This window comes from Mastigoproctus giganteus, chromosome 8 (genome assembly GCF_048544385.1).
Source record: "Mastigoproctus giganteus isolate SK-2022 chromosome 8, ASM4854438v1, whole genome shotgun sequence".
Classification (NCBI taxonomy): domain Eukaryota; kingdom Metazoa; phylum Arthropoda; class Arachnida; order Uropygi; family Thelyphonidae; genus Mastigoproctus; species Mastigoproctus giganteus.
The window spans coordinates 32,582,064-32,601,905 of NC_143582.1; the positions used below are offsets into that span (position 1 = coordinate 32,582,064).

The 19,842-nt window shown below is 33.6% G+C and overlaps 2 protein-coding genes across 3 annotated transcripts in view; one reads left to right on the forward strand and one right to left on the reverse strand.

Moving 5' to 3' along the window:
• The window catches only part of LOC150081426 (mitogen-activated protein kinase kinase kinase 4-like), a 350,096-nt gene that overhangs the window by 155,049 nt on the left and 175,205 nt on the right, over positions 1-19,842 (reverse strand). The window lies entirely within an intron of this gene.
• Positions 1-19,842, forward strand: part of LOC150081427 (microfibril-associated glycoprotein 4-like) — a 90,604-nt gene that overhangs the window by 59,342 nt on the left and 11,420 nt on the right. For both annotated transcript variants that reach the window (XM_090379288.1, XM_090379289.1), the window contains 2 exons: positions 6,418-6,514; positions 17,431-17,598. In XM_090379288.1, the coding sequence (XP_090235414.1) occupies positions 6,418-6,514; positions 17,431-17,598 (265 nt within the window). The remainder of the gene's footprint in view (positions 1-6,417; positions 6,515-17,430; positions 17,599-19,842) is intronic.

A 19,842-nucleotide genomic window follows, 5' to 3' on the forward strand; every position in this document is an offset into this window, starting at 1 on the left:
ACTCCTACTCTCAATTCTGATCACCCAATGCTTATGTCACACCAAACTGACTCGACACTGCACTGTCCAGCAATGTTGACTGGCTTCACTTCCTTGGATTTTATGTACAATATGTACAACTAATAGCATAACCCCTCCTCCCTTCCTATCCTGTCTATCCCTTCTGTAGACATTGTACTCCCCAAATTCCAGTTCTGCAATCCTTATATTTGTGTGACACCATGTCTCTGAAATCCTCACAATATCTGCCTTTGATGTTTTGAGCAATACCTCAAAATTCATCAAATAAATAAATAATATTCATATATAAATATATGAATGACTTAACTGATGATAATCATTTTCAGGTAGCTGTCAAACTGAATAGAATTCTGCATATAAAATTTTTTTAGGATGGGGACGTCAGAAGTATATCAAATTCTAACAGGGAACTAAATTATTTTGTGATAATTGAGAATAAAAAAGTAAATAAGTAAAAAAGCCTATCCAATTTTTTATATATATAGACAAATGTATATTGTCAGTGTATTGGGTAAGGGTGCTGACCTGTCAAGTATAATTACCATAGAAAAAAATTGAGAATGCCTGCAAGGTAAAAGCAGATTACCTGAAAAACCAGTTTAACCAGAGTAATGCTTAGTCGTTCAGTAATGTCATTATATCCTATTTTTTTTTATCAATATTATATATATACATATAACCATAGAAATAAATTAGAATAGGAATTTAAAAAAATAATAATAAATAAATAAAATAATGCCAGCAGTATGGCAAAGACAAGAGCAAAAATAACCAAAATTAAACATAACGATAAACCAACAGGGAGGGAAGAGAGGGGTAACAAGAGTAAAAATATTGCAGCAGAAACTCTCTAAGATAATTTAGAACATCTAAATGTAAGGATAATAAAATAATAATTGATTAAATTTTGAAAGCCAATTAAATAGAAATTTAACGGCACCCCCTCTGATGGGCATCAGGTCCAAATTTATGTGAAGTACCACTAACAGAGATGTAAACCACTACAATAAAATAAAACGAAAATAGACTGACCATTACACCCCATCTCAGCAGAGGACCACAAAGCCAATAATGGTCAGGGAATCGCTGCTTTCTATTGCTAGACAAAGCGCCGCAAAGGCGAGTCGATTGAAAGGTCAGTCCACCACCTGATCCCCAGATCAAATTCAAGTCCTCTGCATTGGCGGTTTGATCTGGGGATCAGGTGGCGGACTGATCTTTCGATTGACTCGCCTTTGCGGCGATTTGTCTAGCAATCGAAATGCAGCGATTCCCTGACCATTATTGGCCTTGTGGTCCTCTGTTGAGATGGGGCGTAATGGTCAGTCTATTTTTGGTTTATTTTTGTTTTATTTTATTGTAGTGGTTTACATCTCTGCTAGTGATATTTCACATAAATTTGGACCTGGTGCCCGTCAGAGGGGGCATCGTTATATTTCTATTTAATTGGCTTTCAAAATTTAATCAATTATTATTTTATTATCCTTACATTTAGATGTTCTAAATTAGTTTAGAGAGTTTCTGCTACAATATTTTTACTCTTGTTACCCCTCTCTTCCCTCCCTGTTGGTTTATCATTATGTTTAATTTTGGTTATTTTTGTTTCTTGTCTTGCCATACTGCTGGTATTATTTTATTTTGTTATTATTATTTTTTTTTATACCTATTCAAATTTATTTCTGTGGTTATATTTCAAGTATCATGTAGAGGAATATGCTTTTTGCTGCCACTGATGTTTTCTGTAACTTTTATTTTATTTTTATTACGAAAGGTTCAGTTTCTAATTATTTTAAACGTTATTCAAATACAGTGAAACTTCTAACGGACACCTCTCGTTAATGGACATCTCTCTCTCTACAACGGACATTTTCAAATTCCCCAACTCACCTCCATTGGTTTTAACGTGTTTGCAGCTTCTGTCTAGCGGACATTCTCTGTAACGGACGTGGACAGGCAATCTGCACTGTTTCATTTAGATTAGCACCTAATTTGATCTCCCCATAACGGACAGCAGGCAAGCTTACGGCCTTTTTCTAGGAACTTTTCTTCCACGTATTGCCTCAATCGTGTTTTATTTTCTATTTCCGATTCTCTCAAGGTTTACGTCGTGGTTCTAAACCCCTTTTCAAGAATTTTTAAGGCACATGTAAAACTTCTGATGAATTCGGTGTGTGCAGGGAGGGGGGAATATGGTCGGCCTTTTGTCTTTTGAGTTTCAGTTTTCAGTTTTGTTCAGTGTCGTGTGAAGTGCACAATGTGTTCTCGTAAACATTTAACTTTAAAAGATAAAGTCGAACTCATTAATGCGTATGATTGGCAAAAAAATATTGTTCGCAATCTCGCTGCAAAATTCAAAATCGGGAAGACGCAGGTAAGTGACATCCTAAAGAAAAAAAATGAACTGCTCAAACAATTTTGGCAACACGGAAATGATCACGTTCAAAAATCATTCCTGAAAACTGTTGGGCTTCAAATTGACAATGTTACGTGATATTTCACATAAATTTGAGTATGAGTGGTTTTGTCGCGCACATGCTAAAAAAAATTCCCATTAATGGGCCTATTATTAGGGAAAAAGCTTTGGAGGTTGCAAAATCTATGGGAGTAAATGAGTTCAAAGCTTCTGTGGGATGGCTAGACAAGTTCAAAACTCAGCATAAAATTTCTTGGAAAACCGTAAGTGGTGAAGGTGGATCTGTTGATACTGGGGTTGTAACAGAGTGGACCGTCAAATTGGAAGATTTATGTTGTGATTTTGAAGCTAAGGATATTTACAACTGTGACGAAACAGGGTTGTTTTTTTAAAGCTCTTCCTGAAAAAACAATGAGTTTAAAAAACGAAAAGTGCCAGGGTGGAAAAATTTCTAAGGAACGCTTGACTGTACTATTGTGTACAAATATGCTGGAAGACTTCGAACAACCTCTTGTTATAGGAAAACCACAAAATCCTCATTGTTTCAAGGGCATAAAGTTGAATCTTTTGAATGTTGACTGGAAGTCTAATAAAAAAGCGTGGATGACTCGAGATATCATGAGCGAATGGATACGTCACTTTAACCAAAACATGATTTGTCAAAACAGAAAAATTATTCTTTTCATGGATAATGCTGCATCTCACCCGCACATTGAATTGTCCAACATTCAAATCGTTTTTCTGCCACCAAACACATCTGCAGAGTGTCAGCCCTTGGATCAAGGGATAATAAAAAATTTTAAACTTCACTACAGAAAATTGTTTTAAGACATCTCATTGCAAACATGAACGATGTAACATGTGCGAGTGACCTTGCAAAGAAAATCAGCATCCTAGATGCGATTCAATGGATTTTCTCTTCAGTAAACGCAATTAGAAAACAAACTGTCGTGAACTGTTTTGTAAAGTCTGGCTTCGCAAACGCAAATATTGAAGTTGTGAACAGCAATGTGGAGCACCAAGAAGAACAAGAACTTCAACATCTATTGATAATGTACGATACTTCAGCTACAAGTGACCCTGGCTACAAAGATATAGACTCGAACCTCACTACAGAAGATGGTGCTCTAGATATCAACGACATTATCATCGATATTTTTCAAGAAGTTCCTCATGAGGATGAAGAAATGGAAGGAGGTCATTCTGTCGAAGAACATATTAACGACGAACCACCGATGAAAATAGAAGAAGCGCTCATACAAATCAATCGTTTAAAAATGTTTTTCGCCGCTGAAGAAGATACTGAAGGACTTTCGACGGTTTCTTCACTCCAAACAAATGTTGAAAACAAAATTATCAACTGGAAGAAGGTGCAGAAGAAAATAAGTGATTACTGTATGTATTTTTCTTAAGATAAAGTCATAATATGCATATTATTTACAAAAATATTGTTCAAAATCTGTATATATTTTAATTTAATTTTACATTAAATGTTTAACGATTTTTCTTTTTTTTTTTCTCCCTCAGACTTCTTGTTAGCGGACACTTCTCTCTAACGGACACATTTTCGTTCCCAATGGCTGTCCGTTAAAGGGAAGTTTCACTGTATATGTATAATTATATATATATATATATATATTAGGGATGCCATGGGAAAACTTTTCTAGCAAATATCAAATATAAATGTCAAATATGATCAAAATCCATTCACTGGGAGTTCAGTTATGTGCAAATCAGTAGACAGATGGACAAATCAGCTAACAACAGACACTTTATGCACATCATTTGATTAATATTAATACTTTTAGGTAAATGTGCCTAAAAGTAATAATCAAATCAAAGTAAAAAACTAATGGAAATATCACTTTGAACTTACAACTCTGAATTGAATAGTACTAGCAACCATTAAGCAGATTCCCTGCATGGGTGATCTATTTAATTGCACAAATCAAACTGTCTAAACACTGTTAGAAGACAAAAGAGTATTATTATGAAGAGGCTTGATGAATGTTGAATCCTGTCCCATTTGAAATAGACTGATCCTAATACTAAGTCCACCATGATATCACCACTCATATATAGTCATGGGGAACCAAAAAATTCCAAAACAGTTAAAAAGTGCTAGACTAATATATGGTAATATATTGTGGACTAAAAACAGATTAACTTACAAAGAAAAGATGACCAATGGTGCCACATCTCTTCAGTTAAAAATCACTAGACCTTAGCATCCACTGAACTAAGAACACTTTGATGACTAGTTATAATTAAAATTTTTTGATAATAAACTTCTCAGCATAAGTGGTCAACAAAATTCTACAAGTTTGGCAGTCAGCAGGTTTTGTGGCTTTCCACAGAGGAAGGAGTCACTGCAGGCCTGTTAACTCTATATATTTTTTCACTGATTTAATCTGTTTTACTTATATTTTAGGGAGTAGTTTGCAGCCTCATATATGATGGATTTTTCCATCATACATTTTAGCCTGACAGTTTTTATCTGCTTAAAAATAGTTTATTTCTGAGTGCATTCCAAATGCACTCTGAGGGCAGGATTATAATTTCAGTGTTCTTAGTTTCAGGATCAATCTACAGTATTTTAAAGATATTGTGACAGAGGGCAGGGTCAGGACCGTACTTACACTTCTCGGGGCCTGAGGCGCTAAACTCTTATGGTCCCCTTTAAAAATACCAGAGATGCAGAGTCCAAAAAGAAAAAACTTGCATGTATAAATATAATCAGAAAAAAAACCTAATTATTTTCACAGATCTGTTTAAACACAAATGCTGAAATACAAAGATCACTTTAAAAATTTACAGAGGCCATTCGAGGACCTCCTCTATGGTGAGGCCCAAGGCTAGAGGCTCATGCACCTATTTATAAGTATGGCCCTGGGCAGGGTATTTGCAGTTAATTAGTTATTTTCATAATATCTCGAAACTTCTGTTTTCAGGATGTCTTTCATGTTTTTCTAAGTACATTTCCATGTACTTGGAAAAACAAGGGATCTATTTAAAGATTTTGTGCAGTTCTTAGGTTAACAAATTAGTGTGGTTTAAGGGTGGGGCTTATTTTCTCATCTCATTTAAGCCTTTCACATAGCCAATCTTTAGTTCCCCCTTCTCTTTTCAGCTTTTGGTCAATTTATTCATTTTTATTTTCAAATTTTGTTTCAGAAATTATATCTGATTTAATCTCTTTTCCACGGTACACACTGTAGAGTATTCATCCATGGTGGATTCACATACAGGAACTTTGCTTTCATCATAAAAACTTTAATCTACACAGTGCAGTGTTATATTTAAATATGCTTTCCCTGAATATTTTTGTAGTCTTTATCATACAAAGATTTCCAAGGCCATAACGTGGCCTTCCCTACAAAGGCTGTGACGTTTCCACAGCTGACTAGGAGTATTGTTTGAGACCATTATTCACTTCCTCTCTTTGCCATTACAGCTGTTCCAGGTTTAAATTCATCCAGTATTCTATTTTCAGCAGGACAGGGTTTGTAGTTAGGCCTTTTTATAATAATATTATCCCATAGATTCCAATGGTTTTCAGACAGAGAGTTTTTCTGAATTCACAATCTTTTTTTATAAAAAAATAAAAAAAGATTTTACAATTTTTTTTTATTTGCTCTTTTATATGTTGTTTTTAAACCAGATTTTTTAAATTCAAACTGGTTCAAATAATTTGCCTTCAAATAATCTGGTTCAAATAATCTTTGTCTCATAAAATTTCCACTCTACCAAAGTGCAGTATATTTCAGTTTAAATAATGTTAAATTTCGATTTAGGATTAATTTTTGATTAAAAAAAATCAATGTATTGCCTTGCTAGCTTGCATCACAATAAGAATCACTTTGCTAAGTTTATTAGGTTTTGAGAAAACGGCATGAATAACTTTATGCAAGTCATCCCATACAGCTATAATAAATTTCAAATAAACTACAAATATATTTTGTTTTCTGATTTCTAAAATTCAGGTAATACAAAGACGGAGAGATGGCTCAGTAGATTTTTTGAGAGAATGGAATGACTACAAGCATGGCTTTGGCAATGTAGGAGGAGAATTTTGGCTAGGTAAGTTAAGCATAAGCTCTGAAAAAAGATTTACTTTATTTCAATATTTGCAGTAATCCTCATTTATTATTTAGTCTTTTCATTTGCAACAATCCCAGATACACATTTAAAATACAAATTTTAAAAATGTGTATTTTAAATTTTGTAATGAAAATTTTTATATTCAAAATTTATTACAGTAATTTTTTTATTTTAGATTTAATTTTAAAAAGTTAGGTAATGAGGTAATGTATGCTTTGCACTACCACAACTGCCAACTTTTGACTTTCAAAAAAAGCATGAATAATTTTTGTTGTTTGAGAAGCTTCAGACATTTGTAAGTAGGAGTAAAACAGGTTTTTCGAGTTATTTAGTTTTTTAGGAGCATTAGCAACTAAGGCCATATTGCTCCGGGGGTACATGGTAGTCATTCCCTGACCTTTCCATATTTGGTGGTTATGGGCTTGAACGCTGGTCTAATCAAGAAGCATGTCCTACGCACTGTTGCTCCTGCCCACTGGCTACATAGGTGCCGAGGTTTTTCGAGGTCCACACTATAATAGAAATAAAATTTCATGACAGTATGCTTTCGAACTTTAGTTTAGCTTACCTAACATTTTCTGTTTGTAGATGTCTGTTTGGATATTCTCTATCAGACATCAACTGATTTTGATTGCTTCAAAAAAAGATACTGTTGCAATAGCATCGGCTAAAAAAAAAAAAGCCCTTCCCGTTTCACCCATCTATTCACTCCAAAAGTTTGTCTAGTTCACCCTTGAATTTATTTAAGCTGTCAACTTCCATAACGAGAGATGGAAGTTTGTTCCACCAATCAACCACCCATTGGCTAAAGGCAAATTTCTGCACATCTATTCTACAACTGTCTTTCCTCAATTTGAATTTATGCCCTGTCAGGCGCCTCCGTAGCCAGGAGCAGCAGTGCATAGCACATGCTTCTTGATTAGACTGGGGTTTGAGCCCGTGCCCACCAAATACGGAGGATGCGGATAGGTCAGGGAATGACCACCGCATATCCTTGGAGCAATATGGCCTTAGTTGCTAATGCTCCTAAAAATCAAATAACAAACATGCCCCGTCAGGTGTGGAATCTGAGCAAGAGGAAGAATCCTATCAGCACTGTGCTTGCTCAAACCATTCAAGGCATTATATGCTACAATCAGATCACCTCGTAGGTGCCTAGTCTCCAGATGCTGCAATTTGCAGAACTTAAGCCTATCTTGGTAACAAAGGGTAACAGCATCCCTTTGCTCCATTCATATGTTAATCTGTGTATACCACTTTCCAAGCTAACAGTTTTCTGACCCACCTAACAATGCCTCAATAGCATCAGCAAATAATCTTGCACACCTTCTATTTAAGTGTATCCCATTGCTTAAAAACAGTCTCTCCTGTTAGCAAGCATAGACCATGATGAGAAAAATTCTACACCATGGGCCTTGCATAATCTCTTCAGGGCTGAATTTACTGAAAAGGCTCTCATCATGTATTCCTTTTAACATGTAACTCAAGTATTTAAGCTCAATACATATAGAAAATTTTCTGGCAATGCATAATCTAAATCTACAAATAAGTGGGATAGACATTTGTGCCTTTTAATTGAAACTTCTTATGAATGTGTGTGTGTGTACACACACACACACACACACACACAAGATTTCATTTGTGATAATTAACTTTCTGATGGGCAAAACCGCATATGAATGATGCAAAATAAGAATAAACAAATATTTATTGAGCATTGGTTGTAGAACTCTTGTTTGAAACTGAATTGTACACCCAATAGTGAAGTTTAAAGCACCTTTGTTCCACTGAATATTAAAATGCAACGGTTCTCCCACATTTCAGAAACCTTCCTCATCTGTGGTACTTTCGTGCATACTGTGTACTGAAACTAGTTTTTTATAATTTCAAAATTATCATTAGTTCCCCAAATGTTCCACAAATGAACAACTGCAACATATGTCAATAATTTCATTGACTGCTACTAAAAAAATCTGAGCACATTTAGAAACCTGTTTTTCTAATTATAATGAAATATTACTGCCATTATTGTAATTGTATGAGCAATGATATTGGTTGGCAGACAGACTAATCATTTGAACTTTTAATTAGCACAGTCTCTCAAGACAGCAAAAAATTTAAATCTTCTGCTTGTGCCAGTTCTATTTTACTTATGGCCACAAACATTTTGATACCTCTTTTTGATCTATTCAACAGCATTCATACAAATTTATCAGCTAACATATATTTTTGTAGTTAATTTTTAAATTCTGCTTGAAACTAAGATCATACTGCAAATAGTAGTTACATAGAAGTTTTTTTTAATTTTATGTAACCATATATAACTGTGTGTAATTAATTTTTTTAATTTGCAAATTTTTTTTTTATTCCATGTATTTTTGGTTTCTTTTATTTTAAACAAAAATTAAAAACATGGAATAAAAAAAAATTTTTTTTTTTATTCCATGTATTTTTGGTTTCTTTTATTTTATTTATCAAATCAAAATGTGATTTTGATCACATTTTAATTTGATAAATTTCGATAAAATAGGAAAATTTTGTTTAATTTTTTCTCCTTTAACTTAATTTTTTGTAAATACAAAAAATAAAAATAAAATGAAGTGTTTTTTTTTATTTATATATAAAATTTATTCATTATCACTTTATATAGTTGAAAATATATTCCTACTGTACCAAAACATTACCAAAAGGGGTGAAAAAAAAAAAAAAAAACCCTATAGCGGTCTGCAAGACCGCTATAGGGTTTTTTTTTTTTTTTTAATAGTCTTTTTTTTGAGGAAATAAAATATCAAGTTTTCAGGACGCATTTGTTCAACTGTTTGTATTATATAAATTTTATTAGTTCTCCATCAGCAACTTGGTTTAGCCAATGATTTTGCCACTCAAAACCCTAATTTGGCGTAATTGCTGTCTTTCTTTTTCTCGAAAAATAAGTTGTTGAGAAGCCAGTTTGTTCCCAAGATTCAATCTTAATCAACACAGAAGTAATCTTATAAATTCAGAATAAATGCTAGGTGCAGGCAGTCCCAGGATTTTATAAAGGTCGGGTCTAAAACAGTTAAAGGGAAAGGGGGACTAAAGCTGTGTTTCGTGGAAGAAGCTCTTAATAAATACTGCTTATTGTACGAGAAAAATGAACATACTATTGTGAAAGTCCTTCACAACCAGATGGCCAGGGGGTTAATCAGAGCATTGCAGTAACCCACATTATGTATGATTACAGGGAAAGGGGTTATAGCCCTTTATCCCCTCCCTGGGACTGCCTCTGGCTAAGTGAATGCTGAAGATATTGCACCATTTGAGCATGATTAAAACAGTATTGCTAACAGGCAAAATGTTTATAGATTGATGCAATGGCAAAATAATCCAAACTCCACTTCTCAGTACACAATTTACACTGAATAACTTTTTCCCACATACATCCTTTAGAGAGAGAGAGAAAAAAAAAAAAAAAAAAAACTCAGTATTATTTATTATCAACCTCATATGGGCTGGTAAAACTTTACAAAAAAAAAATAGCTTCACTTCCTCCCCCCTAACACGACCCCTACATTAGCATTTCACTACTGTTTAATTTACAGACACTGCGCTGAGCACCACATAAAAAAGCATCCAGCCGTTGGTTCAAAGTGATGCTATGAGAATGAGGTATTCAGTATATTCGTAATTACATGCATTCCAGCCACATTCTTAGGCATTTCGTTTATTACATTTTCAAAAATATTTGAAATCCTTTATTGTTATATTAGTAAGGATAAAATATGTAAGACTTAGCACTGGCTCACAAGCAGCTTGCCTAGTAGTGGTGAAACTACCAAGATGACAGTTGTCGGAAGATCTAAACTCAGTTTTTGTTTTTCTAACCTTCTCTCATATTCGGCACTGCTACGAGGAATTGTTAAAATTCCAATCATGACTTGGGTTGATTTGTTACATTTTTTAAGCTTCTTTGTCATCCTGTGAGTGCACTTGTCAGTTCCTTGACCAAGGACCACTGAACATTTCTTCCTTCTTTCATAATAGTGTCTAGTAGGTTCTCACACTGAAACTGATAAAACTGATGCTGTAAAACATCTATTGCTTTTTCTATTTCTTTACCTCTAAGAACCCCAAGACATACTGGAAACTTGCCCACAATAAATTTAAATTTGAAAAATATTACACTGCTAACCAACGAAATTTTTGCTACCTCAACATTTACAAGGACATTCGTTTTCAAAGGTAATTTGTGTATCATATAATCATATGCAACCATAATAAAACAGCAGTTAATTTCTGCAAAAGAGGTCAGCAATTTTCCTGCCTCTCTTAATATAATTGGATATAATTGCACATTTGCTTCAGGTGTGTTTATTTATGTTTAGCTTCAACAATTTCTCTTGAATTTCCCTCATCACGAAATCAATTGGTATGCTTCTATTATCCCCAATCTGTAAAAATTGCTTCATGTATGTTGTCATGCTAACAACCATTTTGATAGCAATGCAGATGCTACTTAGGCTAAACTTGTCAAACTAGTTGAGAAAATTATCATCTACATAAGAGATGCTATGTGGTTCTTGAAGTGCCTGAAACCTTTCTGTGGAGCTTATACAGTGAACTCTCCAATTATCTGGTTGTAGATTATCTGTGCATAATTTTTTTTTTTTTTTCAATTTATTAATATAGGATCAGATAGTATGAATCAGAGCTGTAATACTCAATATGTCCTGTGTTGATATTAATATTTGTAAAATAATAAGAGGAGTTTGCCTCAATATAGTACGTAGAACACTTCCGTATGATACTCTCCAGAAATTAAAACGAAAAAATCGAAAACTTACATTAGAGTAAAAAATAAATAATTAAAAATCAATTTAATGCAATTAAAAATTAAAAAGAATCTAGCGAAAATATTCAAAACGATTTTCCTTCCTGAAGCTGGCAACGCTTTCCGACTGTATGTTGTGATGACAGGAATGAAAATTACCGAATAGGTTTGAACCTGAAACTTAAATAGTGATTATTTGTCTTCGCGCATGCAGGTCCACACATCGGAGATCAAATATGGCCGTCGAACATTAAGAGAATTCTCGTGTAATTTAATTTCTACGGTTTCTGCAATTAATAGTCGCGTATAATTACGTTGAACATTAAGTATTTTGCCTTGTTAAATAAAAAAAGTATGTTTTTCGTTAATGGCATGAAAGGCTAATTCTTACCCTGCTGAACGAAAAGCACGAACTGAGGCTTCATGCTGATTTACACGAATATTCAGAGAAAATCGCATTGAACATTGGTAAGACAAGTCGCAATCACCACAAGAAATGTTGTATACCAGATCATTAATTTGTGTTGCGAACGCGGAAAGAACTGAGCGATTCTTCAGTATAGTTGTGTAATTTCCCTATTGGCCTGGCCACAATTTTAAATTCGGTATCTTTAAAGAATCTATTAAGCTGTTTGTGCCACTGTTCAACATATGGGACAGAAATAAAGTATTTTTTGATATTACTATTGTTGGTTGGTGTAGTATTTTCTATCCTATCTTTAGCCTGTACCCTAATTCGGTTTATTGTGGCAAGGGGATTAGCTTTGGGCTCAGAAATACAAATATAAACTAGCAGGTTCTTAAACAGGGGTTTAAGAATCTGCTAATTAATATTTGTATTTCTGAGCCCAAAGCTGATCCCGTCGTTGAATATTTATAGGCATTTAGAAATTGATTAAAGATAATTGATCTTTTGTAGGTGAACGGATGATAGCTATTATAATGTAGAAGCATACCGGTGTTTGTAGGTTTTCGATAGATGCTAAATTGGATTTTATTCGAGTCCCAAGTAAGCGTGAAATTTAGAAGTTTAATGACTTTGCATCTGATGTAAATTTGAGTCTAGAATGAATATTATTAAACTAATGTAAAATGTCTTGGATAGTACTACTATCAGTAATAACTAGAACATTGTCTAAATACCTCCCATAGTATGTGATAAGGGGTCGAAAAGGTGTCAAATGTATATGCTCAATTGTTGAGAGATAAGATCTCTGACATTAAGCCACTCAGGCAATCCACCCATTGGCAATCCAAATATTTGGATTGCCACCCATCTAAGCCACCCATTGGCAATCCAAAAATTTGTTTGTACACCTTGTCTCGAAAGGTGATATAATTGGCCTCAACTAACAGTTTAATTAAGTGAAAAATTTCCTGAATAGGTAGCTTTGTATAATTAATCGGTATCGAGTTTTTATTTAACACACACCAAATAATATCTAATGTGTATTCAACGTTTACATTCGTATATAACGAGGTAACATGTAGTGAGAATAAATTGTTATTGTCGCTAAGTCTAGAGTCTTTAAGATTATTAAATAATGTATTGTAGTTCTTAATCCCAAATTGTATTACCTGTCTAAAGGGTTTTATAATGATATATACATGTGTGGCTAAGGATGAAAATGCCGAGCTCCTGTAGGAAACAGTGTAGGAAATTTTCATCCTTAACCACACATGTATATAGCATTATAAAACCCTTTAGACAGGTAATAAAATTTGGGACCAAGAACTACGATACGTTATTTAATAATCTTAAAGACTGTAGACTAGGCGACAATGACAATTTATTCTCACTAGATGTTACCTTGTTATATACGAATGTAAACGTTAGATATTATTTGGGATATGTTAAATAAAAACAATACCGATTAATTATACGAAGCTACCTATTAAGGAAATTTTTCACTTAATTAAACTGTTAGTTGAGGTCACCTATATCACCTTTCGAGACAATGTGTACAAACAAATTTTTGGATTGCCAATGGGTTTCAGCCTGAGCGGCTTAATATCAGAGATCTATCTCTCAATGATTGAGCATATACATTTGGCACCTTTTCGACCCCTTATCACATACTATGGGAGGTATTTAGACGATGTTCTAGTTATTACTGATAGTAGTACTATCTAAGACATTTTACATTCGTTTAATAATATTCATTCTAGACTCAAATTTACATCGGATACAATGTCATTAAACTTTCTAAATTTCACGCTTACTCGGGACTCGAATAAAATCCAATTGCATCTATATCGAAAACCTACAAACACCAGTATGCTTCTACATTTAATAGCTATCATCCGTTCATCTACAAAAGATCAATTATCTTTAATCAATATCTAAATGCCTATAAATATTGAATGACGTAATCTGCTTTGGGGCTCAGAAATACAAATATTAACTAGCAGGTTCTTAAACATTGGTTATCCCCTTGCCACAATAAACCGAATTAGGGTAGAGGCTAAGGATAGGATACAAAATACTACACCAACCAACAACAGTAATATCAAAAAATACTTTATTTCTGTCCCATATGTTGAACAGTGGCACAAACAGCTTAATAGATTCTTTAAAGATACCGAATTTAAAATTGTGGCCATTCCAATACGGAAATTACACACTATACTGAACAATCACTCGGTTCTTTTCGCGTTTGCAACATAAATTAATGATCTGGTATACAACATTTCTTGTGGTGATTGCAACTTGCCTTACCAAGGTTCGACACAATTTTCTCTGAATATTCGTGTAAATCAGCATGAAGCCTCAGTTCGTGCTTCTCGTTCAGCAGTGTCAGAATTAGCTTTTCTTTCCATTAACGAAAAACATACTTTTTTATTTAACGAGGCCAAAATACTTAATGTTCAATGTAATTATACGACTATTAATTGCAGAAACTGTAGAAATTAAATTACACGAGAATTCTGTTAATGTTTGGCAGCCATATTTGATCTCCAATGCGTGGGCCTTTACGCACATGCATGAAGACAAATAATCACTATTTAAGTTTCAGGTTCAACTCTATTCGGTAATTTTCATTCCTGTGATCACGACATACGGTTGAAAAGTGTTGTCAGCTTCAGGAAGGAAAATCGTTTTGAATATTTTCGCTAGTTCTTTAATTTTTAATTGCATTAAATTGATTTTTAATTGTGTTAAATTGATTTGAATGTGTTAAATTGGTTTTTAATTATTTATTTTTTACTCTAATGTAAGTTTTCGATTTTTTCATTTTAATTTATGGAGAGTATCATACGGAAGTGTCTACGTACTATATTGAGGTAAACTCCTCTTATTATTTTACTAATATAGGATCATAAAATGATGTACTTATAAATACAGACAATCCTTAGACTTATGGGAGGTTATTTTCTGAGAGTGGCTGCAAATTGAAATTAAGTACTGTAAGCTGGAGAAATCTGCAGAAACTGTGATGCTCATACTTTTAAAAGAAGTATGAAAAAGTCACTTTATGAAGAGTTGGATTCCACCTACTTGAGTGGTTCAACTGGAAACAAGTGGCAGGAAAAGCTGTCTTGGGATTAATACATGTAAACATAAGTTATTTCAAGAAGAATTGGGACTGGAAGGCAAGTTCCCTGCCTTGACTGTGTAGCTGACCATGTTTGAGCAATAACATGGAACTCATGAACTTACTGGGCACAGTGAGCAGCTGATTCATTTTGCGCAAACTTTCAGAAATGTGTAGGAGGAAAATTTGCAGCCTAATAAAATATGTTTATACTGGAAAGGCTTGCATACAAGAACATTTAATCCTGCAAAAGAAAAATCACTCCAAGACATAATTTGGAAAACATAAAATGAAACTGTGGTGTTTGTCGAAGAAAGAAACAACATGATTTAAGGGAAGAAAAGTGAAAAAAAGCATTCTATGTATTATTATAAGCAGAAAGGGGCATGAATAGAGAGATTTTTGAAGCTTGGTTCCAGAAATTATCTTTTTTGAAAGATAATGAACCGTAAAAAAAAAAAAAAAAAAAGAAGAAGGTTTGTTGCTATTAGGCAATGCTCTTCCATATCCCAATGAGAGCATACTGTAATTAGACAATGGTCTCATGGCGATAAATTTTTGTCCCTGATGTTATATCTCTAATTCACCATGAATCAAGGTGCAATTTCATCAATAAAACAATGCTATTAGGCCTCTCAGAACTCTTGTTGATGAAATAGCAACCTGATAGCATTCTGGAAAAAAAAAATGACAGTATTAGATGTTATACATGGTGTGCCTTGGGTGTGGGCTGGTAAAACCAGTAACACTTATTTGATCATGGAGGAAACTTCACTGAAGTGTAGATGACGATGGCTTGGGTTCTGACAAAGTAAGCAAGATAGCAAAGATAATCAATACGCTGAAAATTAAAAAAGTTTTAAATGTCAACAAAGAAAACAGTGGCTACAAAACAGCTACAAAGTGATTAATTTGAACCAAGTTTTCAATATATAAGGTTAAGGATTCTTAAAAACAAAGCAATATAACAATAATTTAATAATATGTACATATGTATAATAAAAGTCATAAGTTAGAATAATTTATGATATTTGTAAGAACAAAATAAAATATATTTCAGATTATCTACACATCTTCTCCATTAGATAGGATAATCAAGAATACACTGACTTCAAAAAAAGTATTAGAAGTAGAATGGCTAAATGATGCAATAGCCACTATACAATATACAGACGTTATGTTTCTTTAAAATCTTTTATTTTGTAGGAGTGTTCTATATGTAATATCTTGGGACTGCACAAGTTGGGAGTATGATTTTCACAAATACTGTGGAAAACTACATCACTCCACCAAAGTTGCCCCAAATGTCTCAGCATTGTATTGCTTAATAGACCTTGTTATGGCCTTACTCACTCTTTGATGGTAAAGTAAATAATGGCTAGTCCTGAATTGTTCTAAGGTATAGTTTGTGCACTCAACTGAAAATTTAACTTTTTCAGGGACTCCCTCAGGCCCAGTCCCTTCAATTGGGCAGTTATGGCAATGAGGGGAAATTCAAATCCCATTTATGTAAGCTCTCTCTAAATCCCCGTGGTGTAAGATAAATGAGTCTTATTTATAAGGATATTTAAAAACGGGAGATTTGAATGTCTTGGTAGATGTTGTTACGATGAGAGTGGAAAAGGTCTATATCGTGCTGTGGTTCAATATCAGAAATAGATCACTGATGAATCTGGTCTACAGCTTAGGCTTGTTGGGGGTGGTTGGATAGCCTCCAGATCAGTCATAAGGACTTTTGAAAAGGGGGGATAGAATCTACCCATGCTAAGGCCCTTCCTTTCTTCTGAAAGCAGAACTCCTCAGAATAGGCCTTTCTGGCCAGATTAAGCTACTACAAGACCAAGGTGCTTTCATTAGTTGACAGCACAGTGACCTAATGTGTGTGGGGGGGGGGGAATTGAGTCCTTACAACACAGGAACATATCAGCAAGCTTTGATGTAGAGATGATGTTCACTAATGTGTCCTCTCACTGTAAGGAAGAGTGTTGAAGCCTTTTTAAGAAGTCTATGAAGTTTTTTTTAAAAAGTATGTTGGGCAGTGGGATAGATGAAAGGAAAGATACTAGCCATTTGGTGTAACTTCCCCCGAATATCACTTATCACTGATGATAGAACAAATGGGAAAGTTGGGTTTGTTGTGTGCTTTTATATTCCTATAGATGAAGGGAAAGAGTGAAAAATAAGCTGATATATATTATATAAAAAAAAGAACTAATCTACAGACTGCATCAAAATACACACAGCCTAACAATTAGTCACCTTAACAGTGTGAGGGAAAGATTAATAGAATTTAATACCGATGCCTAAAAATTAGTGGAGGAAGTTAAAATATGCATCAAACCTTTCAACAATTATGCTGCTATATGAATATGACATTTTATTTTTGATGTGATAATATTTCTGATTAGGACAAATAAATTGAGTAATATTCATAAATGACCATGCTGATAACATTCACAGATGACCACTAATGTCATACTGATGAATTATATAAAGTTTAGTGAAAAATAATTCAAAAGAATAAGTAATAAGATTTAACATTTTACTAGGTAATGAGAAGATCCACCTCATTACAAATCAAGACCTATACGAAATCAGGATAGATTTGTATGACTTTGAAGATGGTCATGCCTTTACTAAATATGATGGCTTTGTGATAGGAAGTGAACGAGAAAAATTTATGATGAAGCTACTTGGAAGACCTATTGGAGATGCAGGTATGAATAAAAAAAATAAAAAAAAAACATACTACACAGTTCAATAATTATTGAACTGTGTAGTATGTTTTTTATTTTTATTTTATTATTTTATTTAATTTATTTTATTAGATAAATTATAATTTATCTAATACTTAAAACTAAATAATCATTATTTTCACTATACCTAAAATAATATTTGCATAGCTGAATAAAGCAAAGGTTTGCAAACTTAAATAGGGAAAAATAGGATAAAATTGGTGTGTGTGTGTGTGGGGGGGGGGAATCTCTCTATCTCAGTTGCTGTTAGCAGTTCCAGAGACATGTTTCTCTCCTTGCTCTATACATGGGCTGATTAAAAATCGACAGGATTAGCAGTTTGAATAAAGAACTTGGTAGACTAATTTTTTCTTCTGCTTAATTTCTTTAATATATTATAAAATTAATTTTTATAATATTTTAAATTTAATTAAAAACATTTTTGAGGTTACTTTCCGTGATATTTTGTAAATTTAATTCTTACTTTTTTTGTAAAGCAAATTCTGGTAAGTTACTTCCTTCAAGGTTTATTGTAAGTTTAAATTCTTAAGTTTGGTAGTTCATAAATTTTTGACATCTGCTTAATTATTATAATATTTAAAATTTACTTACTGTAAATCCTAATAATAGTTGTTACAAAATCCACATTGAATACTTTCTCTAAGGATATCATAAATTAGATAGCAATAGCCTTGCATAGCCTGTGACATATGTTCAAAGGTCAATATAGTTGACAATCATAGCTCAACTGATGAATTTTTATTTTTTTTTGTTCCCAATGTAAGGAGAGTATTGATTTCAGAATAAAACAGTACATTGCAGAAGAATTTAACTCATTGACGACACAAGTGTTTGCCCTGGATCCAAATAAAACCAGAGCAGAACAGTCAAGAACATATTGCTCTAGTTCGAGAAGACTTAATTTTATTAGGAGACTCCATTCGCTAGGGAAGGTAATATTTTTTGTAATAAGAATAGGTTGACTAGAACTGGGGTGTGTTTGCTGGTAACAAAAGTAATAATGTCACCAACAAACTGTTAGATTTTAAGCGGGGTTAAAGAGCATTATTACTGATATGGGGACTAATGATATTAAGCACAAATAAACTGATGATTGGCTCAAAAATAAATATAAAATATAAAAATAAGAAATATAAAAAAAATGAAAATAATAAATATAGGACCATGTGAAAAAATAGCATGTTAGGTCAAAATTCTACCCAGACATGATTATATACTGAAAGCCTTGTCGAATAACTCAAGACTTCAGGGACTCTGCAAGGCTTTCAGAAGGAAATTTTTATTAGCATGGCCCCACCCCCCAATGGTAAGTAGAAGAAATCTATCTTAGATACACAATACATTTGAACAAAGTGATGCAAGGGATTTTGCCAATATCACTGAAGATTCTTAAAAGTTCTTAAGGAAACTGCTAGTTGGGGTTGGGGGAAATGGGGAGAATACAGATATGCATTTATTTGATGATATGGATCAAAGTAACGTTTGCACAAATCTCAAGAGTTCTTGTTTGATGACATAGCACCTGATGTTAACAGGATGTTCTGAGGGTAGTGTCATTCCGAATGAGCAGAAAGCTAATGGTAGGGAAACAAGTCTAAATAACCTCAAAAGTAATAAACTATACACTATAGTCTTAATTGTGTTTACAGTAATGTCAGGACCATCATCAATAAAATGAGTGAATTTGAAATCCTATTTAGGATGATCAGCACTGACATAATGAGGCTAATGGAAATGTGGTGTCACTAGGAAATAGGGGATGACGAGTTTCACTATGGTAAATGCCAGTGGTTCCCAACCGACCTTGGCACATTAATGTGCCACGGCACTTTTCAAGTGTGCTACGAGATAAGGAAAAATTCCATTGAGTTTGATGGCAATCAATATTTTGGTGTGCTGTTAATATTCGTCTTTTAACTTAAAAGTGTGACTTGAGTGACAAAAGTTTGGGAACCACTAGTATATACAATGTATTTAGGAAAGATAGTGAATACAGAAGGGATAGTGAATATAGGTGGGGATCATGCTTCTTATAAAAAGCAGCCCCAGTGTGACAAGAGCTTTTGCAGATTCAGACGTTACACGTGTAAGTACAGAATCTGTGTGGTATCAGTTAGTTGGAAGCAAAGGTATAAAGAAAGTGGGAATAACCTACAAACCAGAAGATTGACAAGATTATGATGAGAGAGTCTCTACACGAAAATG